This window comes from Ipomoea nil, unplaced genomic scaffold (assembly GCF_001879475.1).
Source record: "Ipomoea nil cultivar Tokyo-kokei standard unplaced genomic scaffold, Asagao_1.1 scaffold0579, whole genome shotgun sequence".
Classification (NCBI taxonomy): domain Eukaryota; kingdom Viridiplantae; phylum Streptophyta; class Magnoliopsida; order Solanales; family Convolvulaceae; genus Ipomoea; species Ipomoea nil.
Genome location: NW_017617007.1, coordinates 537,405 through 563,793, shown reverse-complemented (window position 1 = coordinate 563,793; position 26,389 = coordinate 537,405). Strand labels below are relative to the sequence as shown.

Genomic DNA, 26,389 nt, shown 5'->3' with positions numbered 1-26,389 from the left:
TTTCACAATATTCATATAAATACTTATATATTTTAATTTTTATTCTTTTTATGTTTATATTCGTAATATATATTTTCCTTTTTTTTAACAACATGTTACTACGAATAGCGAACTAGTGTTCGCAACAACAATTTGGGGTTGCAAACAGTAACACCTTGTTGTTGTTCGCAGTCTCAAATTGTTATTATTGCAAATAATATTTCTTTGCGTGAAGCCTAGCAATAAAAGTATAATTTTTATATATATATTATTAATATTAGATTTTTATTTTTTTATTTTATGCAACTTGTAATTATACTTTTAAATACTTTATTTGATCAATTCATTTAATATAAATTTTATTGTTCAATATTGTTATGAATTTCTAATGAAATAGTTTTTTTTGTTGATGTTTATTAATTTTATATATATATATATATATATATATATATATATATATATATATATATATATATATATATATATATATAAAAGTAATTAGCATATAAGTCTCAACATACTATGGATAAAAATAATGATGTTGAGAATGCTGATGTGGGTGAAAAACTATATAATAAGAAGAACTTTATGATATATTATAAATATTTTGTAAGAAAATTATAAATGATAACAATCAAAATCATTGAAAGTTAGTTTGTAAGAATGTATTCAATTTAGAATTTCAATGATTTTTGTAGACTTTTTAAAATAAAAAGTTGATAAAAGCCTATGAATATTTTTTATATAGACTTTTATAGAGTTTTATAAAGTTTTAAAAAGTTTTGAACGACTCTATGAAAGTCAATCAAAGTTGATTAAAATTTATCATTTTAAAAGTCTTTAAAACTCTACAAAAGTCATGATTGAATACAGCCCCCTAAGAATGTAGGAGTAGAGAGAGAGAGAGAAAGAGAGTCAAGAATTTTTATATATAATGGCTCATGTTAACCCTGCTCCACTCTTCTCCTTAACACAAGAGGTTGCACTACTATTCTTGCAACACACGTGTAATTATAGTCTCTATCTCACTCCAGTTGCATACCAAGCCAACTAGGTTACTTGTTATTCACCAAATTGATAGCCCGTCAAAACTTTCTTCACCAAGTTGCACACTCTACGCTAATCCACCACCTTCTTCAAGGGTCACTACTTCAAAATTTGAAATACAAGACACACTTTCCACTACACCTTCATGGTGAAGGTGTTGTATAAAGAAAAATGTAAGACTTTTCGCGACACCAACTGGGAAAAGGTGCCGCGAAAATTATATTATTAAAATAATAATAAGGGAATTCACGACACCCACTAAGAATGGGTGCCGCAGATATTATATTATTATATTAATAATTATACTTTCCGCGGCACCTGCGAGAGAGGGTGTCGCGAAAACTATATTATTATTATTATTATTATTATTATTATTATTATTATTATTATAATATAGCTTTCGGCGACTCCCTCAGCTGCGAGTGCCGCGGAAACATATATATATTATTATAATAATAATATTTTAATTTTCCACGGCACCTATCCTTGAGGGTGCCGCGGATACTAAATCCACATACACCAATTAAAAGAGTTATCGTCTACCTTAACTCACCAAAACAAAACAAAAACAGACCGGAACTTCAATTCACCACCGCACCGCACTCTGCACCACTGCGACGCACACCGCACCCACCCCCGCAACGGACACCGCGACGCCACAGTCTCAACCGCACCCATCTCTCTGCCTCTCACCTAGATTGCCAAACGCCCAGACACCATCGGCCCATCGCCTGAGTCTTCTTTTCCGTCTCCACCTCTCCGCTTCTCACCCTATGATCCTCTTAGCTACTCCATCTCCAGCTTCGCCTCTCCGACTCTTCATGGGTTCATAAGCCAGTCTCCGGCTATCCGCATCTCTGGTTAGTCCCTCTATCATCATCTACTCATACTAATTTGCTCATTCTCTTTTCCTTTCTATCTAGCAAACCCTAGATCTGGAGATCTCCTTCGAATTTTTATTTATATATTGTGAATGGTTAGTCCCTCTATCATCATCTACTCATACTAATTTGCTCATTTATGAATTTACTGGCACATATTAATGTGAATTGTTTATGACTTTGATTCTTTAATTTATACCGTGAATTTTATGAATAGATTCTTTAATTTATACCGTGAATTTTATGAATATAAAATTTTACTGGCTCTATTACATTGTAGTATCTGTTCATATATTTTCTCAACCTACTGAAACACAAAGAACCAATAACGCCTCCACTGAGGCTCGAACTTATAATCTTCAAAATGGAAATCCAACCCAGGTACCATTAGACCACATAGTCCTGGTAACATACTGTGATTTAATTGAACAACTTTAGATGAGTTGTTTCTAACAAATTAACATGCGCATTTTAGGTTTGATAAATTCAATTGTTATGATTTAATTTTTATTTATATAATCGGTATAACCTAATAACATCTCTTAATTTAAACCATTTTAATATACATGTAGGAAGGGGTCCCCGGGGATTATGTGACTCATGAACAAATTACACAGTGAGGGGTTTGAGATAAATAACGACGTATTAAAATTTATAAAGGTGAATTATAGTGACTTAGTGGAATCCGGGCTACTTATGCCTTCGTTTCTATCACGTGTAAATATACCCGAAGCTATATATAGGTATTGGATCATATGAGAATAAGTCCGTAGGAGAAAACTAAGAACTAGTCACAAACTTACTTCTGAAAAATTGAACGCAATAGATCAAATTTAAAAATAAATAAAAAATAAAAAATAAAAAATAAAAAAACATGATACCAGTTTCATAATTATCACAAACTTTACTATGCAAACGTGAACACTAAAGTCTGCAATTTTTAGACTTTTCCAAATTTACACATTTAGTATTAATGTTTTGCACATTTAGTGCGGACATTTTGCATATTTAGTAATAAAAATTTGCACTTGAAAACATGTGAAAGTACAATGCAATTAGGGTTTAGATTTTAGAAATTTATGACTGAATATTTGATTTTATTTGGTCCAGTAATTCACTTTTTGCTGCTTAAGGTCAAACATTTACGGTTTAGATTTAAAATTTAGTCTTTTCGTTGATTTTTTAGAATTTACCAAGTTTGCATATTTAATTGTAAAAGCTTGCATATTTAAGTGTTAAAGTTTGCACAGTGGAGTAGATGATAATTACGAAACTACCACCATATTTTTAAAAATCTGATCAGATCTGTCAAAATTTTATGATGTGAAGCTAAAATTGGTTCTTATTTCTCTCGTATGGAAGTGTTCTCACATGATCCATAGTATATATATATATATATATATATATATATATATATATATATACACACACACACACACACACACACACACACACACACAGAGATTATTACCGAAAGGGTCCCTCGACTATTGCAAAATTATCAATTTGGTCATCGACAGTTTTTCGTACGCAATTAAGTCCCTTGACTTTTAAAATGTAAACCAATTTGGTCCTCCGTTTATTTTTTCGTTAGACATCCGTTAACTCGAGACCAAATTGATAATTTTGAGATAGACAAGGGACCATTTCGGTAATTAACTTTTGAAAACAAATGGTGCATGTGATTACCAAAATGGTCCCTTGACTATAGCAAAAGTACCAATTTGGTACCGAGTTAACCGATGCCTAACGGCAAAATAAACGGAGGATCAAATTGGTTAACATTTTCAAAGTCGAGGGACTTAATTGGGCACGAAAAATTATCGAGGACCAAATTTGTAATTTCGCAATAGTCGAGGGACCATTTTGGTAATAAACTATATATATATATATATATATATATATATATATATATATATATATATATATATATATATATATATATATATATATATATATATATATTGAAAGGTTCCCGTGCGGTTGAATGCTTCCCGTGCGGATGTGCGGTGGATTAATGTGCGTGAGATTTGTACTCAATGTGCGTGAGTGTTGTGCTTAATGTGCCTGAGATTTGTACTTAATGTGCGTGAATGTGTAAATTGCAGCAGAAATTATTGATGTCAGCTTCTTCCCATCCCCAGTAGCCATTGCCCTCTCCCTGATGATGATGATGCGCAGGCGGACTATGGTGGTTAAGAATTATGGGAATAATACAACAGAAATCCACACTTAGTTGCTGTGCAAATTTTACTGTGCGTGCGTCATCTATATAAACATTCAACTGCACTGAAGGTAGCTGATAATCCAGAATCCATGGCCAAATTGAAGGAAGAAGTAACAAGAAGCTTGGGCGTTAATGTGCGTGAGTTTTTGTTCTGCTTCCTTCTGAGCTCGTAATTCTGAAATACTCACGCACATTAAGCACAAATCTCACGCACATTAAACACAATACGCAGGCACATTAAGTACAAAACTCACGCATATTAACATGACGCACATTAAGTACAAATCTCAGGCACATTGAGTACAAATCTCACGCACATTAAGTATAAACCTCACGCACATTAATCCTCCGCACAACCGCACGGGAAGCCACAAATGCACCTGATCCCTTCCCTATCTCTCCCTATATATATAAAAGAAAGTTCAAATTCGGCGGGTCTTCCCGTGCGGCGGTGCGGCGGAATTCCAGAATACACCAACAGTGTTAACAATATGCACCAACAGTGTAAGGAAAATACGCCACAATGAAATGCAATAAAACATAAAAAAAAAAAAAAAATACACAACAGACCAAAAAAAATTACGCCATATAACTCACAACCCCCAATGGTGTATTTCCGAACAGTGTATGGTGTTTTTACTCACACCTAATGGTGTGTGTTTGGTGATGCATACCTAATTTTCCTCTGTTTTGTGTGGTGTATTTTCCTAACGTTGATGGTGTATATATATATTTGTTGAACTATTGGTGATACCGCACCGCCGTACCGTAAGACACCGCCGCACCTGAACTCGCCTCTATATATATATATGTGTGTGTGTGTGTGTGTGTGTGTGTGTGTGTGTGTGTGTGTGTGTGTGTGTGTGTGTGTATATATATATATATATATATATATATATATATATATATATATATATATATATATATATATATATATATATATATATATATATAGTGAGTGGTTCTAGTGCGAAGATGCTCCGAAGTGAAAGATGGAGTTATATCTGAGCCGTTGATCAAATCTAGATCAATGGCTGAAATCAATGAAAATTAAGGGGAAAAAAAGGCATTATAACATATGGCAATAAAACCTAAATTTCTACTTCCCTTGATCTCTATTCTAATTGCTGAAAGCCTGAAACATGATTGGAAAATGATTGTGTTTTTTTTGGGATTACAAAAAATAAAAAAATTTTAAAAAAAAATGGGTCCGCAATTAAAGAAGCAAACTGTGAAAAATGACGTACTTTAAGAAAAAAAAAAAAACAACGCACCTTAAGAAGGAAACCACACGCATCTAAAGGTTTAGACCAACGCATCTTAAGTATGAAAATAATATAATGCACCTTAATAAGGAAAAGAACGCACCTGACCTAAAACTTTAAGGCGACTCACCTTAAAATCTTAAATTTCAAAAACTGACGCATCTTAAGCACACAAGCCCCGCACCTTAAAAAAGAAAACAACTATGTACCTTAAGAAAGAAAACAACACACCTAAAGATTTAGACCGATTCACTTAATTTTCAACAACTAACGCACGTTAAGAACACAACACAAAAAGCAGACACCTTAAGCACAAAAACCACGCACTTTAAGAAGGATGCATAGTTCGCAACTAGAACAACTTTACAGTAAATGCATAAACACTCTCTAAAATCATGCAAAATTCCAAAAAGTAATATATTACCACTTTTAATTGCACAGACTAATTACAGGACTACCCTTTCCCATACAACTAATAAGAAAATTAAAAAATAATGCCCTCAAACCCCTGCCATTAGTGATGTCAAGATCAATAAATATATATATATATATATATATATATATATATATATATATATATATATATATATAGAGAGAGAGAGAGAGCTTATTACTGAAAGGGTCCCTCGACTATTGCAAAATTACCAATTTGGTCATCGACAATTTTTCGTACCCAATTAAATCCCTTGACTTTGAAAATGTAAACCAATTTGGTCCTCCGTTTATTTTTCCGTTAGACACCCGTTAACTCGAGACCAAATTGGTAATTTTGCTATAGTCAAGGGATCATTTCGGTAATTAACTTTCGAAAAAAAATGGTGCATGTGATAGTATATATACATAAGATATATTATGGGGCCCCCAAAAATTGGGGTTCCTGGGCAAACATGCCCAGGCCGGCCCTGTCTCCCGCGACCTTAGCAGCATGATCGACGGCCCCAATTTGATGATCGGCAAGCTCATACGAAGGTTCGCGACGCGACCCACCTAGTCTCCGTCGATGATGGCTTCTCCGGCGATTCAGTCACTACATGGACATTCGAAGGCCGTAGATGGAGTCAAGGATGGGTCGCGACCTTCTCCCATTGCTCAGTTGGTTGATCAGAACTCCCCGTAATTGTTGGGATTTGTTGGACAATAGGCGAGTTTTCGGCATTTACAAGTCTTTGTAAACGAAGGGGGGTGGTGTAGGCCTCGGTTTGGTTGCGGTAGATGATCGGTGTCCTCCGGAAGCGTTGAAAGAGATTCAAAGACATAGAGAAAGAGAGAAAGTGTAAAATAGGAAATAAAAGAGTTAATCAACGATTTGGTCCCTCAATTATTGCCAAATTGTGAATGTAGTCCTCTAATTCCTTAATCATCAATTTAGTCCCCGAAAATAATTCTTTTTAGTCATTTTAGTCCCTCCGTCCGTTTTTCGGCAACACTCCGGTTAGACCTCCGATTTACCAGGGTCAATTTTGTCATTTCATTTGTTTATTCACTTCCGATTTACCAGGAGGGTGGAGTACTTGTGGATGGAAGGAGAAGCAGCAAAGACATTGAAAAATGTGGGAGAAATGAATGAGTGTAAAGAGACATGGTGCCAGAGAATGATGAGTGTTGGGTTTGTAGGCCAAGCATTTGGAGAAGATGCAATCGACACAACGCGAGCGTGGTTGCCGGAGTGTGGTTCCATGGAAGAGAAAGATGCCGACGGGCTAGTGAGAAGGAAAATATTGAGTAAGAAGAAGATATGGTTAGTGAGCCATGGCGACGGGGCGCAGTGGATGCTTCTCTGGTTCGGCACCGCCAACATCGTCGTGTGATCCAAGAAATCTTTGAGCTCCACAGTCGACTGTAAAACCATTCTCAGATCGTCGGCGCGAGAGAATCCCAAGTTTCCGGCTCTCCTCACGGCGTAGATGTAGAAAGTTATGCAGCCCTTTCTGAACTTGAACCGCGCCATTTCGCAGCCGCTCAGCCCTTTAATCAGCTTCTTGTGCACCTCCCCGAGCGGAATCTCCGGTGGCCACTGGCGGTCCACAGCGGCCTTCATGGATTCCATCCCTACACTATATATGATGGAAGGAGAAGCAGCAAAGACATTGACAAATGTGGGAGAAATGAATGAGTGTAAAGAGAAATGGTGCCAGAGAATGATGAGTGTTGGGTTTATAGGCCAAGCATTTGGAGAAGATGCAATCGGCACAGCGCGAGCGTGATTCGCAGATCGCTTAGCAAAACCAAAAATTACATCGGGCTACACCATATTACCCTTTTAGCTCCACTCTTATCTTGTGTGCCGGTGCTAATCACATAACTGCATGAAAAAAGGAAAAAAAAAAAAACATAAAACAATGAAGGAAAAATCATCTTAACTTAACTTGAATAATGTGGAATAATTAGGAAAAGACCATAAATGGAAGCAGATCGACTACATACGAGTGAGTTGTATCAAATTGTTAGCAATAGATTTTACCGTGCCTTGTACTCAAAAGCTCCTACTACCGGCTGCTATGAATTCTTCAAAGGCAGGTAGAATAATCAATTCTTATTGATGCATGGATATATTATGAGCGGAGCAAACCGATCCGGGAAACGGAGCAAGCCCATGGGCCTCGGCCTGTTTGGGTCCCGGGGTCGTGCTAAATGGGCTCGGCCGAGTAGCGATCGGCCGGTCAAGCGGAAGACCCGGGGCTCGGGCCCCGGACGCGGTCAACTCGAATCTAACCAACCCCGCAATTTCTTCTTCTTCTGTCCGTCGCAATTTCTTCCGTCCACCGCCGCCAGGACCACCGAAAGCCACCCTCCAGCCTCGCCATCTACCACCCACCGATAGCCTTTGAAAATCTCCGTAATAAGCAGAATAGTGGTGATACTCCCCTCTTTTTTGGATTTGTGAAAGACTTGTTTCTTTCCCTAATAGCTTTGAATGATTAGAAAGTGTGGTTCTAATTATGAATTTGTGTATAGTTTCTTATCCAAATACTGTAATTATAAAATATTTAGCAACACTTAATTATGAAAACAAACAATTATTTAGCGACACTTAATAACCGCTTTTAATATTTTAAAAAATAAATAAAAACAAATATTTAGCGACACTTAATAACCGTCACTAGAATTTTTATTAAAAATAAATAAAGACAAATATTTAGCGACACTTAATAACCGTCACTAGACTTTTTAAAAATAAATAAAGACAGATATTTAGCGACACTTAATAACCGCCACTAAAATTTTTAAAATAAATAAATAAAAATATTTAGCGACGCTTAATAACCGCCACTAAAATTTAAAGGAACAACAAAATATATAATTAGTAGCGGTTACAAAACCGCCACTAAATAAGTTCGCGGTTGTTGAAAACTGCCGCTAAATTCTTCACGAGACACTATTTCACCACGATTAGAGAATCGTCTCTAAACAATTTAGTGGCGGTTACCAACTGTCGCTAAACAACAAAATACCGTCGCTAAATGACAATTTTGGTATAGACGTGTAGTGTTACAAGAATATTCATTTTACTTAAAAGTTTTTTTTTTGTTTTTTACACAGAACGTCTTTGGTGGAGAAGAAATAAATGATTAAATGTATAAAAATATTTGTGCTATTTATGTATTATTATTATTATTCGAGTTTTAAATTTCAGTGACTTTAATGATTTCGATGTATTCTGATTTTTAAATTTTAATTAATGTTATTCACTTATTTGTCGTAATTTTAAAATCTTCTTAATATGAACTATTTATTTCAAACTTTTAGGTATTACAATTTTTCCAAATATTTGCAAAATCTAAATTATTTTATTCCAAATTTTGTAAAATAACTTTATGAAATTTGAATTGTTTTTTTTGTAGATTGACCAACCACATGTTATAAATATATAAATAAATAATCAAAGGAAAATATCCACAGATCAATTAGTGTAGTGAAACTGCACATTAAAGAATTCAACACAAATGTAAACAAAATGGAATCTGTGAAGGTCCACAGTTCAATAGCAAATTATATAGTAGCATTATTATATTCTGTTGTACATCTTTAGCACACCCTGGCCTTCTTCAAACAGATCATCATATATTCATATGAGACTGGCATCCATATTCTATTATAAACAGACTGTCATTGTGGTCCATTAGTCGACTGTTCCTGAATTCTTATTTTTATTTTTTAATATTTGAAATTAATTTATATATTGATGTACTCAAAAATTTATATATTGATAGAAGAAGAGAATAAGTGTGGAAAAAAATTTATTGATGAAAGAAAATAATTTTTTAAATGAAGTGAAACTGCAATCATTTTTAAATGTGTGTGTGTGTGTGTGTATATATATATATATATATATATATATATATATATATATATATATATATAATTGCACTCACATGTGAATGCTTCGCCCAGCGCGAAATATGAATGGATTTTGTCCGTCCACGTGTCCAGATCTAATGGATGAGAAAAACACTAATTTTTTTATTTTTTTTTAAACGCGGTGGCATTTTCGTAAATAATTGAACATCGAAGTGCAAGTAAAATATATTACAAGTGCATGTAAAATGTATTATAGGTGCAAGTAAAAATTTACATTAAGCATCAATACTAAGTGCACCTATAGTTATAAGTAGTTGCACCTATAGTTATAAGTAGTTGCACCTATAGTTCTAAGTAGTTGCACGTATAGTTATAATTAGTTGCACCTAGGTGCATGAATGTTTGCCGGTGCTTTTAAGAGGTATTACTACCCGCTGAGCTCAGATCAATGAATGTTAACAAGACAAAATTACATGCACTTATAGGTGAAAGCAGGTGCACCTATAGTTATAAGTAGTTGCACATATAGTTATAAGTAGGTGCACCCAGGTGCATGAATGTTTGCAGGAAGTGAATGCTAACAAGGCAAAATTACATGCATTTATAGGTGAAAGTAGGTGCACTTGTAAGTGATTTTACTTGCACTTCGATGTTCAATTATTTACGAAAATGCCACCGCGTTTTTTTTAATCTATTAGATCTGGACACGTGTCGCGCGCGAATTCGTTCGCATATTCCCTCCTGGGCACTTATTCGCACCGAGTGCATCCCTATATATATATATATATATATATATATATATATATATATATATATATATATATATATATATATATATATATATATATATATATATATATATATATATATATAGGGGTACACTCAAGTGAGAACGGTTATCCATGAGAGTAATCAGAACCACTCACAGTCATCCATGTGTCCAGATTCAACGAATCAGATGTAATTTAAAAAAAAAAAAAAAAAAAAACGATGTGGTGGCAATTTCATAACTAACTCGAAATTTGGTACAAGTAAAATGTGTTACAGGTGCAACGTGACATTAACCTCCTGATTGCCAAAGGACCTTGTGGTATAGTGGCATCAAGTTGATCTCCCACATTAGAGATTGCGGGTTTAAGCTTCAGTGGATGCGATATTGACTTTTTGTGCTTCACTAGGTTGAGAAAGTAGTTATGAACATATACTGCATTATAACAAAGTCGTACTAAAAAAAAAAAAAAAAAAAAAACCTCCTGACTTAAATTGATTAACTTAGCATAGATAATTATATTAGGATTTTTACATAATTTAAACGTGTTAATATTTATAACTAATAATTAATTATATATAGGCAATTTGGATTACGATTCTTAGGTAATTGTAATTAATCGTTTGTTATTTGGTTTTCAATATGATAAAAGAATAAGTAATAATAAAAATAATATGTAAATAAATTAAATCATACGATCGAATCAGGACTATGTGGTCTAATGGTATCCGGGTTGGACTTCCATTTGGAAGGTTGCGAGTTCAAGCCTCAGTGGAGGCGTTATTGGTTCTTTGTGTTTCAGTAGGTTGAGAAAGTATATGAACAGATACTACAATGTAATAGGGCCAGTAACATTCAAAAAAAAAAAAAAAAAAATCATACGATCGAACAAACGGTATAATGTACATAAAATTAAAATAAAAAAATTAAAAAATCAGTAGATTGAGAGACCCCGGAGATCTAGCTAGCTATATTTAGCCATAGTGTTTGGTTCAAACATTGGAAGTAGAATTCAAATACTTAGTAATAATGTTATAAGTTTGAGAAGTATATTTGTTTATTAGTAATAATAAATATAAAGTGAAATCGAAATAAATAATTAATTAATAAATTAAACCAAATAAATAAATAAATAAATATATATATATATATATATATATATATATATATATATATATATATATATATATATATATATATATATATATATATATATATATATAGGTTAAAGTTCTCGTGCGTATGAATGCTTCCCGCGCGGTTGTGCGATGATTAATGTGCGCGAGTTTTGTACTTAATGTGTGTGAGTCTTATGCTTAATGTGCGTGAGTTTTGTACTTAATGTGCGTAAGTCTTGTACTTAATATGCGTGAGTGTGTACTTAATGTGAGTTGTTGTTGAAACTTTAAAGTGCATTAGTTTTATGTTTAATGTGCGTGAGTTTTGTGCTTAATGTGCGTGTGTCGTGTCCTTAAGTTGCGTGAGTCTGTACTTAATGTGAGTTGTTTTTAAAACTTAAGGTGCGTGTGCTTTTGTGATTAACATGTGTGAGGCTTGTGCTTAACATGCGTGAGACTTGTACTTGTGTGAGGATTGTGCTTAACATGCGTGAGGTTTGTGTGCTTAATGTGCGTGTGTTGTGTACTTTAAAGTGCATCAGATTAATACTTAACGTGTGTCCACCCGCACAACCGCATGGGAAGCCTCAAATGCACCTGATCCCTTCCCTATATATATATATATATATATATATATATATATATATATATATATATATATATATATATATATATATATATATATATAAGTTTAATATTGAATGCATAAAGAATCACATTTTTTTATGTATTTATTTTTTCCCTCATTTTTTATTATGTTGTTTAAAGAGAATAGGTAATGAGTTTTTTTTTTTTTTTTTTTTTTTTTTTTTTTTTAAGGTAATATGTTTTATGATTACTAAATGATTGTTTAAAGTAGATCAACAAATATGATAATGGGTATCAAATCTGATAGTAAGGTACAAAAGTCTCTAACCAAATGCAACCTTAGTATTGATTTATTTATTGTTTTTAATGATTTAATATTATATTTACATATTTAATTTAATTTAGACAATTTACATTACAATTTTACAGGGCGTTTGGTTGAAGGGAGGGAATTAGATGGGAAATGAATTGTAAATTCATGAGAGATAAGATGAATAATGTGGGAGTAAAGTGGTAATTTTAATTTCAGTATTTGGTTTGTAGAAATAGAATTACTGGGAATTTCAGTTTCAATGTTTAATATACATGAAAATTAAAAGGGAATAAGTAGAATAAAGTCTAAAATGATCATGCTTATTATTATTGTTGTTGTTGTTATTATTATTCTTAAATGACCAAATTCAAATTTTACTTTTGAAAATTTATGTAACACGATGTAAAAAAACCACAGAATTGCATAACGAAAGCATTAAAATAGAGAAGGGAGTTTGGAGAAAACATATTTCATTGAGGTTGGCATACTGATTGACGTTTTGTGTTGAGAGTAGAATAAGACACATTATAAAATTGAAAGAGAGATATCAAACATCAATTTTATGTTAAAAAGGGATAGAGGTAATTTTCTGTCAAAGTTATTTCTTTTTCTTCCTAAGGTCCATGGAATTGAAATACCAAGGGCGACATGAGATTCTAATTCCATTAAAATGAGGGAATTTCATTTTCGCGGTATTGTAATTCTCTATAACCAAACGAAAGAATTTGGTCGACTTCAGCATTATGCGGGCACGGAAGATTACCAGCTTGGGATGGTGGATATTCAGAAGGAGATCTACGCTGTCATGATGAGGAGGTACAACGACTTCAGTCCGCACTGGTATGGACTCCCGGCTGCCTTGGCGGACTATAATGTGGACCCAGCTACCATCGCACATGACCAAGGGGCGTTCGACCTAGACTAGGGATGACAATGGGTCGGGTGTGGGTCAGGGAGGGCTACATCCATCACCCGACCCACCTTATAATTTCTCCACCTACCCCCACCTCCAACCCACATCGGGTGGACATTTTCATAATCCACCCCCAAACCACCGGGTGCGGGTGTCCACTACAGGTACCCACCCCTTATCATCTTATCATTTTTTTCAAAAAATAATATTTAAATTACTTACACATAATAAAATAATAAAATTTATTAGTGATACTAAAATATAAAATAATTGAAATATTTAAACATAATAACTAAATTGTTAATTTTAAAAAATAAACATAGTAGTTTAGATATAAAAGATAGTAAAAAGATACACGAAGCTATATAAACTTTTATGAATAAGTACATACTAGTACTTATTTTACTATTATATATATAAACACACACACATGGTGGGTCGGGTGGGGTTCTAGACGGGTTTTGTACATAGAACCCGAATCCAACCCTACCCACCGTGGCTTTACTTTTTTTAAGATCCATCCCGACCCACCACCCACCATCACCTAAAAAAAACCAATCCATGCGGGGGTGGATTCGTGTGGATATCCGCAGGGCGGATTGAAATTGCCATCCCTAACCTAGACTATCAGGCGATCGGACAGGTAGGCGGTCAGCAGGTTCCGTTGGACCATGGACCGGCGTTATTGGACCTGAATGGCGAATACGTAGTTGAGCTTACCGAGTAACTGTTGAGACGCAAATTATGCCACGGAATCGTGTTCACCGAGAATGGTGAACACAAGGCAAAACGACGTCGTTTTTAGGCCAAAAAAAAAAAATTTTCGCGGATGTGGAGTTAACGGCGCGCGTTTGATCAAATTATGAATTTTCTGTTATGAGATTATGAATTTTATGAAAGTTCATAATCTCATAACAGAAAATTCATAATCGCATAACAGAAAATTCATAATCTCACAACTGAAAATTCATAATCTCATAACAGAAAATTCATAATCTTATAACAGAAAATTCATAATCTCATGGTTCCAAAGTGAATGTGTAGGATGGTTCCAAAGTGAATGTGCAGGCATGGATTCATAATTTATGAATGTTCGTGATTTCGGACGGGAATATGTAGGCATGGTTCCAAAGTGAATGTGCAGGCATGAATTCATAATTTATGAATGTCCGAAATTATGAATGTAATGAAAATTTATAATCTCATAACAGAAAATTCATAATTGCATAACAGAAAATTCATAATCTCATAACTGAAAATTCATAATCTCATAACAGAAAATTCATAATCTCATGGTTCCAAAGTGAATGTGTAGGCATGGTTCCAAAGTGAATGTGCAGCCATGGATTCATAATTTATGAATGTCCGTGATTTCGGACGGGAATGTGTAGGCGTGGTTCCAAAGTGAATGAATGTGCAGGCATGAATTCATAATTTATGAATGTCCGAAATCTTTGTTCACCTCAAATTAAAGTGAAACCGCAAAATGTGAAAATAAAGAAGAAAAGTCACGCAATTAATTTAAAAAAAAAAAAAAAAAAAAGATAACGGTGTATTAACACCGTTAGAACCGTGTTCACCATGAATGGTGAACACGGTTCCATGGCATAACGTCTGCTGTTGAGACGCTGCTAGAATCAGACTACTGCTGCTCCTGTAAAGCTCCCCCTGGACCAACAGGGTGAGCCAACTAGAATAGTAGTTTTAGTTTTTTTCTTTAGACTTTCTTGCCGGTCTTTTTTATGTAACTTGACTGCCCAGGTTTTTTTTATTTTTTATTTTATTATTATTATTATTATTTTTTTGCAATGAACTCCCCTTTCTCTCTCTTTTTTGATGTAAACCATAAAATGGTCCGCGTCTTCTCTGTCCATTTAACAGTCTAGGTTCACCCGGTTCGCTCCGAGAGGCACTGAAGCTAGCCCACGTCTTCTCTGTCCATTTAACAGTCTAGGTTCACCCGGTTCGCTCCGAGAGGCACTGAAGCTAGCCCAAAGGAGTCATCACTTGTGGAAATTGAACCCGGGTTATCCCGGAATTCTCCCCCACAAAGAGAGCTTATTTGCCACTTGAGTTACCCTGTTGGGTTCCCTTTCTCTCTCTTTGATTTGTCTTGTTTTCAACCCACCAAAACATAAAGAGTCAATATCGCCTCCACGGGAGCTCAAACTCATGACCTCTCATTTTGGGAAGTCACCCCGTGTCACTATATCATAATGTCATTGGCTATGGCCTCTAATATGATAAAAATCATTTTTAAATCCAATAAAACTCATGACCTCTCATTTTGGGAAGTTACCCCGTGGCACTTTTTCCCCCTAAGTTATATACATATAGCACTTTTCCCCCCTAAATTATTCAAGTGACTGTTTTTCCCCCTGAAATGTTAAATGGACATATTTACCCTTAAAATAAATATTTCAACTATTTTTTTCTCTAACAAATTATGACCACAAGTTGGTTCAAACCAAACAGACACTATAGAAATCAAATCGAAATATTCTAATTACAATTTAGAATCGAAACACGATATTTAGATTTTATTAAAATCGTGAACCGGGACGGCCGGTTCATGGTCCAAACTGAAAAAAATAAAATACATTTATTGTTGAATTTAGACTATTTTAAAATAAAAAATTAAAATTTTAAAAATAAAGACGGTTTAAAATTGCTAACCGGATCTAGAACCGCCGGTTCACGGTTCAGAATCCAGTTTTTTCGATTCATAATTTTAATGAATTGAAATTAAAATATTGGGTTCTGGATCTGAATCATAACCAGAAACTTTTAATTCGATTGCTATAGTGTCTGGTTCAATTCGAATCGAACCGTGGTCATCCCTATGTATACGCAATAATTTATTGAAAAGGAAAAATAAATAAAATGTTTACTTTAAGGGTAGAAATGTCAATAAAATATATTAGGGGGAAAAACCACCACTTTTAAAATAATTGAGGGGGCTAATGTGCTTACATAAATAATTCAGGGGGAAAAAATGCTATAAGTATATAACTCAGGGGGAAAAAGTGCCATTTTCCCTTTTCTATTAAAGGACAATTTAATTCAACATAATAGTACGGAGTAATAATAAATTAAAATCAATTTAGTTTTTTTTTTTTTTTGGTTTACACTGTACCTAGTCCTGTAGTCCTTGCCACTTTGGAATCTACTATCTACCTTCGACGGTTCGACTGAAACCGGGACTCCAAGAGGTTACCGGCGACACCGATAGCCTTAGTTTTCGCGGCTTCACGACATTCAGCCGGGAGTCGGAGACCTCCAGACGGCAGACCGCCGGCGCCTTCGTGGTGGCTGGAAAACCTTCGCTGCATCGCAAATCTGAGGCGGATGCAGGTGAGTTTTGGCTAGATTTTTTTTTTTTTAAATATTTTCGAATCGTCGAAGGTGCATTGATAATTTGATATGTATATATTTTGTTTTCTCTGGATTTATCTATTTTCGAATCATCGAATGGGTGCTGATATTTTGTTTTCAGATTTTTTTCTTAATTTTTGAACGTGCTCTCTCGTTTTGATACAATGAGTAGTTGGATTAAATTCGTTTTGTTGATTTTTCTTGATTTTTCGCAGCTGCAGTTTTTTTTTTTTTGCTGGATTTTTTGTGGCTTTGACCTACTCTTATTTTTTCTGGATTACACTAATTATTACGGAGTACTCCGTATTATTTATTATTTCTTCTGACTGTTCAATATTTGTGGTGGATGGTAAAGTTTTTGCCCTTTGTCCACATTAAAGCGTCATACTCTAGAAATCAGTGTTATGTGTATAGATTTCGCGAACTGGGTCTGCTTCTTCATCTCCATTTGCATTTCCCAAAGATTTATGTATTCACAGATATACAATTAAAGTGCCTTTTTTTTTTTTTTTCTTTTTACACATGCAACTGTTGTTCAGTCATACAAATGCAAATTGTATGCTTGCTTTTTTCCTTTTAATTATTATGCATTTGAGTTTTAAATATATGGATGTTTGGAACTTGGGAAGTTATTGGGGCAATGAAGCAGAATTTTGGGTTCTCATAAGAATATTTAATGGAATACAGTGTAGTGTATTGTGCCTTTTTTTTTTTTTTTTTTTTTTTTTGTTTTAAAAAAAAAAATTTATAAATCTGATGTTGATATATATATATATATATATATATATATATATATATATATATATATATATATATATATATCTATATAGTTTTGATTCATTCATTGATAAATCACATCAAAGAATGTTAGATAAAATGTGTTTCTGGATTCACCCAAAAAAAAATCAAAAACCAAGAACGAAATAGAATAGGAAAATTATTAATATTTAAATGTTCAAGATTTCTGGTGGATGGTAAGGTTTTACCCTTTGTCCTCAGCTTCAAACTCTAGAAATCAGTGGGTTGCAATTTGCACATTTTGTTTTTGTTTTTGTTTTTGTTTTTGTTTTTTTTTGTTTTTGTTTTTGTTTTTTTTTTGTTTTGTTTTTTTTTTTTATTATTTAATTTTGGTTAATTTAGTTCAATTACCAGTATTCTAGTTTTGGTTCTTTATTTAGGGTAAATTGAAAATTCTGTTCTTTAAGCTCTCTGTACCTTAATTCCTTAAGCTGTTCTTTAAGGAAAATCTTATGCTGTTTTAAGTGAAAAATATGTTCTTTAAGATTTCTGCTGATAGTTCCCAATTCCTTTTATTCTTCTGCTAAAACTAATGAAAGTGATCCTTGAGCTAAATTATTTCACTCAATCATATGAACAAATGTAGTTCTATCATCCCTAACTCTACACCAGATTAATTGATGAATGTCTGTTGCTAGTTTAATTGATTAATGTTGTTTCCAATTTAATACTTCACAAATTATTATTGTTTGTTTTAGTTTTAATTTGTTTTTTTATTTGAACCGTTTTGTATTTTAACTATTTTCTACATCTGCCATTGGTGTGCCAGTGGTCCAGGCTGTGAAACCAATCAGAAAATCACAGTACATCACTGCTAGTTCTGGCTCAAGTACAATATTCTAAACAACCTCATTGTTACACGATCATTTCTCGTAGCCACTGAAAGGGTCTTCTGCCACTTGTTCTCTTTTGTATACGGTTGCCAGAATCTCATAAAACCCTGTCCTATCTTCACCGCAGTCCGATGGATGTGGAATACTTGAAACTGTTTGTGGAGGAGACATCGTGGTACAACCACTTGGTGCTGGGAGCCTTGTTGCCGGAAAAACTGTGGGGTCCTCTGCCCCACTTCTTCCAAAGTTGGCTCCGCAACTACATTGGCGGAACCTTACTCTATTTCGTGTCTGGTTTTCTTTGGTGCTTCTACATCTACTACTTGAAACGTGGCCATTATGTCCCTAAAGGTATTTTCTTTTCCTCCATTTGATAATCTCAAGGGTTTAAATTCCATAGATAATTGTGTATGTATATATACATTGTTGATTTATTTAATTTCAATGAACTATGAATACTTGCTTGTTTCTCATTGCACTTGACATGCTTGTTGTAGATGCGATCCCTTCAAATAAAGCTATGCTCTTGCAAATAGGAGTCGCGATGAAGGCTATGCCGTGGTACTCTGCTCTCCCCAGTGTGTCCGAACACATGATTGAAAGTGGATGGACTAGATGTGTTTCAAGTGTAAGTGATGTAGGATGGCTTCTCTATGTTGTCTATCTAATTGCTTATCTTGTTATTGTGGAGTTTGGAATCTATTGGATGCACCGAGAGTTGCATGACATAAAACCACTTTACAAGTATCTTCACGCTACACACCATATCTACAACAAGCAAAATACACTTTCTCCCTTTGCCGGTATGTTCCACCATCCACTCATTTAAATTCTTTATTTATTTGTTGACAATACCTAGTTAGTAGTTACTCCCATGTGTGCTTTGCTCATATCGTTTTATTATTATTATTATTATTTTTTAAATATATATGTTTTGGTTTGAGTTAATACCCAATTTAGTCCTCGACTATAATGGTTTTTCTCGATTTAGTCCTAAACATTTTTTTGTGCTTAATTGGGTCCTGGACTTTGATGGTTTAACCTAATTGAGTCCTCTGTTAAGATAGCTTGGTAATTTCCCCTCCTTTAATACCCAATTTAGTCCCCGTTTATAGTGATTTTACCCAATTTAGTCCTCAACTATAGAGGCTTTTCTCGATTTAATCCTTGATTCTAACAGTCGAAGGCTCAATTAGGTAAAACCATTAAAGTCCAGGACCCCCTCCATTAATACCCAATTTAGTCCCCGATTATAGTGATTTTACCCAATTTAGTCCTCAACCAACAGGCTTTTCTCGATTTAATCCTTGATTCTAACAGTCGAAGGCTCAATTAGGTAAAACCATCAAAATCCAGGACCTAATTAAGCACAAAAAGATGTTTAGGACTAAATCGAGAAAAACCACTATAGTTGATGACTAAATTGGGTATTAACTCGTTTTGGCTTTAATGGAATTCCTGTCACTAGAAATGGTGTTTTTGACATATATTCCAAGAATTTGCTTGGGTGGTGTTGAGTTCTCTGAATCCCTAATAATTTTGCAAATGAATGAAATTTAGTTTAGATAGTCTCTTAACTTCAGTTTTGTTATCCTCTTCGGGTGTACCCCTCCTTTTTCTCCAAAAAAAACCTTCAGTTTTGTTATTTGAATTTGTACAACTTCTTGCATCTCCAACACCCATTTAATTTGAAACGCGTGTTAATGCAGTGATTTCTCTTGCTACTTGTCGTTCTAGGTTTGGCATTCCACCCGTTGGATGGGATACTGCAAGCAGTGCCACACGTAATCGCTCTTTTCCTGGTACCAATACACTTCAGGACACATATAGCCCTATTGTTCATGGAAGCCGTATGGACTGCAAATATTCACGACTGCATAGACGGTAAAATATGGCCCGTCATGGGGGCTGCCTTTCACACCATACATCATACCACTTATCGTCATAATTATGGTCACTACACAATATGGATGGACTGGATGTTCGGAACCCTTCGTGATCCCAAGGAAGACGAGCTCAAGAAGATGTAGTCTGCACGGCTGCGATTATGGCTGGTTTATTCTCCCATCTGTGTTCTATATGATTGATTTATATTTGTTGCTGCGCTAGAACAATTTTTTTTTTTGTAACTCTTTTTGCCATTAACAAAAATTTGACCTTTATCATGAACTGTCAGTGTTGTTATAGCTAAGTTGTTCATGCTCTGTTCTGTTATTAGCAGTTTTTTTTAATAAAATTGTTATTGATGTTGTTGCTGTTGTTATTCTTGGTGCTAAATGCTACTTAAAGTGGTAAATGTATATATTTGAATAGATTAATTAAGTCAATGTTCTTAACTTATTTTAAAGCTACTTATTTTAAAGTTACAAAGCTTAGACCGTTTGGAAAGCAGGAACACGATTTCTGGAAAATGTTTTTTGGAAAATGAGTTATTTCTCAGAAAATATTTTCCTTTCCAGTGTTTGGTTACATTTTGAAAAATTTGGTGTGTTTAGTTTATTTTTTGAAAAAATAAGTAGAATTGTATGTTTAAACATTTTGGCGGAAAATGACTTCTCCAAATTTTAGTGGAAGTCATTTTCCGCCAAAATGGTTTCATTTTCCCCCGTTAACGGAAAACAGTTTCCATTGACTGGATTTTCCTATTGCATCCAAACACTGTAAACTCATAAAATATTTTTCAGAAGTCATTTTCTGAGTACTCATAAAACATTTTTCAGAAGTCATTTTTTGAGTTTCCAAACGGACCTTTAGTGTATATATTGGTTTTGTTCGGTATGTCTAGCTGAAAAGTTAGCTAAAACTTAGCAGTTGAAATTAAAATGTTTAGTAAAATTAATTGTTCGAATTAGTTGAATGTAAAAACTAAAAAGACATATTAGGATTGTGTTCAATATTATTATGTCACATTTTTTATTTGGATGAGATTCTAACTTGTGACCTTCCATTTGGAATGATAACACTTCTTTCCTTTTGTTCTCGTCATAAAATGCTGTGATAAATGAGTTGGTAACAACTTCACAACAAAATTTTCTTAAAAAAAAAAAAAAAAAGTTTCTTACGGACTTTGAGATCATAAAGCTGGTGCAATTGAATTACGAAATCAGGAATTAGAAGGAGGAAAATTTTTGAATCAGAGATTTAGCCTTTTTAGAATCTCAGACCTTATTGAATCCCAGTAATGTACTTCACTACTTTTAAGAAATTTCCATTAAAATCTGTGATGAGTTCATGCCAAGATTGCAGCTAATACAAAAGCAAATTTCTTAAATTGCCATGTAATTCTGTAAATCTCAGTTCGTAATTTCCCTCCATGCTTTCCTCAGCGGCAACACCACTCAGAGCTACTACTAGCAAGAGCAGGGCAGCGGAACAGAGCTGCTTAGCACTCCTTCAACTCTGCAATTCTCTCCCCAAACTCTCCCAAGTACAAACCCAGATTCTCAAGTTAGGCCTCGAATCCAACCCTCTCGTCCTCACCAAGTTCGCTTCAGTTTCCTCTGAGCTCGGCGCCATAAACTACGCTTCAGCCTTCATTTTCGGCCCAGCCACGGAGCCTCGTGCCTTTGACTCTTTCCTTTTCAACACTGTGATCAGAGGTTTCGCTCAAACCCGTGATTCTAAGCGCAATGCGGTGTTTCACTACCAGAAAATGTGCAATCTTGGTGTTTTGCCTAATAAGTTTACCTACCCTTTTGTTCTCAAGGCGTGTGCTGGGATTGGAGACTTGAGGCTAGGCGAAACGGTGCATGGATTAGTGGTGAAGTTGGGGTTCGGTGATGATAGGAATGTTTTGAACACTCTGGTTCACATGTACTGTTGCTGTAGCGGCGGGGTTGAGTATGGGAGGAAGGTGTTCGATGAAATGCCTAAGTGGGACTCGGTTGGGTGGAGTGTGATGATCGGTGGGTATGCACGGTGGGGTATGTCCACAGAGGCTGTTGGGTTATTTAGGAAGATGCAGATGGCAGGGGTGAGGCCTGATGAGATCACAATGGTCTCTGTCTTATCTGCCTGCAGGGAGCTGGGAGCTCTTGAGCTTGGTAAGTGGCTCGAGGGGTATATCGAGAGGAAAAAAGTTCAGAAAAGTTTGGAGCTTTGCAACGCTCTCGTTGACATGTTTGCAAAGTGTGGGGATGTTGATAAGGCACTGAGTTTGTTTTTCGATATGGAAGAGAAGAACATCGTTTCCTGGACTTGTGTTATCGATGGTTTAGCGATGCATGGCCGGGGCTTGGAGGCAGTTTCGCTGTTTGAGAAAATGAGAAGAGCTGGAGAATTGCCCGATGAAGTTGCCTTCATTGGATTACTCACTGCTTGTAGCCATTCAGGTTTAGTCGAAGAAGGTAGGAGGTATTTTACTTCGATGACAAAGGAATTCGGAATTGTACCCAAAATCGAGCACTATGGATGCATGGTTGATCTCTTCTGCAGGGGTGGACTTGTTAAAGAAGCACTGAGATTTGTCCACAGAATGCCCATTGAGCCAAACGCTGTCATTTGGCGAACCCTAGTCACTGCTTGTCGTGCTCATGGAGAGCTAAAACTCGGAGAAAAGATAACCAAAGAGTTAATAAAAGATGAGCCAATGCACGACTCAAATTACGTACTTCTTTCCAATATTTACGCGAAAATGTTGAACTGGGAGAAGAAAACCATGGTCCGGGAGGTCATGGTGAAGAAGGGAATGAGAAAGACTCCAGGAAGCACTATGGTTGAGCTCGATAATGAAATTTACGAATTCGTGGCAGGAGATAAAAGTCATGGTCAGTACAAAGAGATATACGAGATGATGGATGAAATGGCAAAACAGATCAAGAAGGCTGGATATGTAGCCACAACATCGGAAGTGTTACTTGATATCGATGAAGAAGATAAGGAGGACACTTTGAATAGGCATAGCGAAAAACTGGCAATCGCTTTTGCACTTATGAAGACACCGCCTCATACTTGTATACACATTGTGAAGAACTTGCGCGTTTGTGAGGATTGTCATTCTGCAACTAAGTTCATCTCTAAGGTTTATAAACGCGAAATTTTGGTAAGGGATAGGAACCGTTTCCACCATTTCAAAGATGGCATATGTTCCTGCAAAGACTTCTGGTAATACAAGTTTGTAAAATGCAATATTCTTTAGAATATATATAGTAACTTTGTTTTGCTTTCTGGTGCTTAAACTTTGGTGGTTTTGCATTCTTCACAGATGAAAGAAAATTTTTTAAACACTAATTTGCAGTCTTCTTTACCTGGTTAAGTATTCATGTGACATGATCACGAGTTATACTCCTCGTTATGGGCCTATAAGAGAGAGTTGAAGGAAGAAATTTCCTTTTGATTTTATTCAAATTCCAACTTACCTCTTACTGCAAAGCATGGTGCTACTTAAGGTTTACAAAAGAGCTAAAATAGGAAATAACAATATTATGTTAGAAATAGAATGGATCCTTAAAGATCTTAGTTGCTGAAAATAAGATAATCTCAATCCTAGTAATTGATCTTTTATATTATGCTTCCTTTTATTGTACGGCAAATTATACCGTACACCAGGGCGCAGAGTGCATTGTGAGCATTGCCCTAAAACGACGTGGTTTTGATACTTTTCGCGTGTTTGCTGTTAATCCCTTAAAAAAAATTCATGTTTCGATTGTACAGAATTGTAAAATAAAAAATACAAAATTTTATACCTGAAAACACATAATTTTTATAACTGAAAATCTCATGTTTCGAATGTACAGAATTATATAATAGAAAACACATAATTTTATATACTTGAAAACACAGAATTTTATATACTTGAAAACACAGAATTTTATAACTGAAAATTCTCAGAATGTACAGAATTATATAATAGAAAACACATAATTTTATATCTGAAAACACATAATCTTCTTTTAAAAGATAAAAATCCCATATTTTGAAGGTACAGAATTTTATATATGAAAACACATAATTTTATAACAGAATACAAAACGACGTTATTTTGGGAGGCACGGGGCGCACATTGCTATGTGCGCCCTAGTGCACGGTATAACGATTGCTATTGTACTATTTGCCCATGAATGCATATCACTGAGTAGTTATGCTGTGCATCCGTATGCACCATGTATGGTGCATACGGATGCAAAAACGACGTCGTTTTATTAAAAACGCGCGTCTCCCCTTAAAAAAAAAATTCATGTTCGATTCCCAGCAACAACATTATGTTGTTCATTCATTCTGGAATTTTAGTTCATAGATTATGGAATTTTAGTTCATCGATTCTGGAATTGTAGTTCATCGATTCTGAAATTTTAGTTCATAGATTCTTGAATTTTAGTTCATTCATTTTGGAATTTTTAGTTCATAGATTAGATTCTAAAATTTTAGTTCATAGATTCTGGAATGATATTTCATAGAATTAACTCTTTTTTGAATAGTATTAGACTTTTAAAAACCCTATAAATTCTAAATCTCATACCAATATAGTATCCAACTTTGATCTGAGAGACATAATTTCCGGGCGAGTGGCGGCATAGATGTATAACGGAATCGGTTTACCGACGGCCCGGGGCTCCGGGACGAACGGTTATGTGCAGACAAACAAAATTTTGGTGAGGTCGAAGAGCAACAAGGTGGTAATCGATGGCGGCGCGAGGGGTTTTGGGGCGGATGAGGGAAGCGCCGGCATGACGCGGAAGCCTAACAAGGAGATTCTGGAGCACGAGCGTAAACGCCAGATCCAGCTCAAGCTGCTCGTCCTCGAGGAGAAGCTCTCCGAGCAGGGATACACCGATGTGGAGATCGCTGAGAAGTTAGAAGAGACTCGGAAAACCTTAGAGGCTGCCGCCGCGTTTCCTTTTGCTTCATCATCTGAAACACAAACCCACCAAATTGCTGCCTTGAAGGAAAAACAGATGGAGAAATTGAAAGCAGCACTTGGGATAGGAGCTGAAAATGAGAATCAAAAGAAACAGCCTCATGCTACTCTCGAATGATGTACAGCAGAGAGAACTTACAATTCCCCACTGGAAAAAATAATGAAACTATAAATCAGCATATAAAATGATGTACAACTTTCAATTGCTACTCATGATAGCTTGTATTGATACTCGTGTTCACAAATGAAGAGAGCAATATATTATTGATGTGACATAATTTATAAAGATTTTTGGAAGATGTATGAAGAAATTGATACTGACATAGAAGCAGGCCATTTTTAGGTAAGGGCAGGTTGGCCTCTGTCCAGGACCCAATTCTGAAAGGATTCTTGGAGTTCTATTTTTTCTGTTTTACATAAATGAATATTCACACACATATTGTTATTTAATATTGTTACACTTAACTATCACAACCTTTTGAAATAACAATTGTGTGGTTATATATATATATATATATATATATATATATATATATATATATATATATATTATATATATATATATATACACGGGAGTGGATCAGGTGCAAATATAACTTTCCGTGTGATTGTGTGGTTAACACAAAAAGACTAAGCAAGTAAGCATTAATATGGTGCACCTTAAATACACAACCTACATGACGCACATTAAGTTTCAACAATTGACGCATCTTAAGTATACAAATCACACACCTTAAGAAGGAAAACAACGTACCTAAAGCTTTACGCCGACGCACCTCAAGTTTCAACAACTGACGCACTTTAAGCACACAAACCACGAACCATAAGAAAGAAAACCACGCACCTTAAAAAGGAAAACCACGCACCTAAAACTTTAGATCGACGCACTTAAGTTTTCAACACTTGACGCACCTAAAGCTACACTGCTACACAATACAAAAACTACGCACCTTAAGAAGGAAAACCACGCACCTTAAATTTGACCTAGATGCAAAAAGACCAAATTGCAACCGTGCATTTTTTGAATCACAGTTAATTCTTGACATTGATTTAGGCAAGATCAATGGCTCAGATTTAACCGCACAGGAACTTTTATACGGATAAATCTAACTATCTAAGTCTTAGATC

At 34.9% G+C, this 26,389-nt stretch overlaps 3 protein-coding genes across 5 annotated transcripts; all 3 read left to right on the top strand.

Moving 5' to 3' along the window:
- The first annotated feature begins 14,570 nt into the window (after window positions 1–14,570).
- Window positions 14,571–23,657, top strand: LOC109174284 (pentatricopeptide repeat-containing protein At4g21065-like). Its single transcript, XM_019323529.1, has 2 exons — window positions 14,571–14,582; window positions 21,523–23,657. Exon 2 carries the CDS (start codon window positions 21,719–21,721, stop codon window positions 23,510–23,512), a length of 1,794 nt encoding a protein of 597 aa, XP_019179074.1. The 5' UTR covers window positions 14,571–14,582; window positions 21,523–21,718; the 3' UTR covers window positions 23,513–23,657.
- Window positions 16,527–20,668, top strand: LOC109174285 (delta(7)-sterol-C5(6)-desaturase-like). 3 transcript variants are annotated; one of them, XM_019323532.1, is made up of 5 exons: window positions 16,527–16,753; window positions 18,342–18,756; window positions 18,903–18,954; window positions 19,090–19,208; window positions 20,143–20,668. In XM_019323532.1, the coding sequence occupies exons 2-5, from the start codon at window positions 18,537–18,539 to the stop codon at window positions 20,433–20,435; spliced, it is 684 nt and encodes a 227-aa protein (XP_019179077.1). In that variant the 5' UTR covers window positions 16,527–16,753; window positions 18,342–18,536; the 3' UTR covers window positions 20,436–20,668. The 3 variants fall into 3 exon arrangements, with proteins under 3 accessions (XP_019179077.1, XP_019179075.1, XP_019179076.1); XM_019323530.1 differs by having other exon boundaries at window positions 18,903–19,208; XM_019323531.1 differs by having other exon boundaries at window positions 16,538–16,753; window positions 18,533–18,756; window positions 18,903–19,208.
- Window positions 23,658–24,920: 1,263 nt separating the features above from the next.
- On the top strand, window positions 24,921–25,379 carry LOC109174257 (pre-mRNA-splicing factor CWC21-like). Its single transcript, XM_019323499.1, has one exon. The coding sequence runs from the start codon at window positions 24,921–24,923 to the stop codon at window positions 25,377–25,379; it is 459 nt and encodes a 152-aa protein (XP_019179044.1).
- Window positions 25,380–26,389: the final 1,010 nt, after the last annotated feature.

Bases quoted from the DNA above. Each gene is read 5' to 3' on its own strand.
- LOC109174285 (XM_019323530.1), top strand. From the start codon at position 18,537: ATGGATGTGGAATACTTGAAACTGTTTGTGGAGGAGACATCGTGGTAC. The intron at 18,757-18,902 runs GTATTTTCTTTT...TGCTTGTTGTAG, and splicing joins TGGCCATTATGTCCCTAAAG to ATGCGATCCCTTCAAATAAA. The intron at 19,209-20,142 runs GTATGTTCCACC...TTGTCGTTCTAG, and splicing joins TACACTTTCTCCCTTTGCCG to GTTTGGCATTCCACCCGTTG.
- LOC109174284 (XM_019323529.1), top strand. From the start codon at position 21,719: ATGCTTTCCTCAGCGGCAACACCACTCAGAGCTACTACTAGCAAGAGC.
- LOC109174257 (XM_019323499.1), top strand. From the start codon at position 24,921: ATGTATAACGGAATCGGTTTACCGACGGCCCGGGGCTCCGGGACGAAC.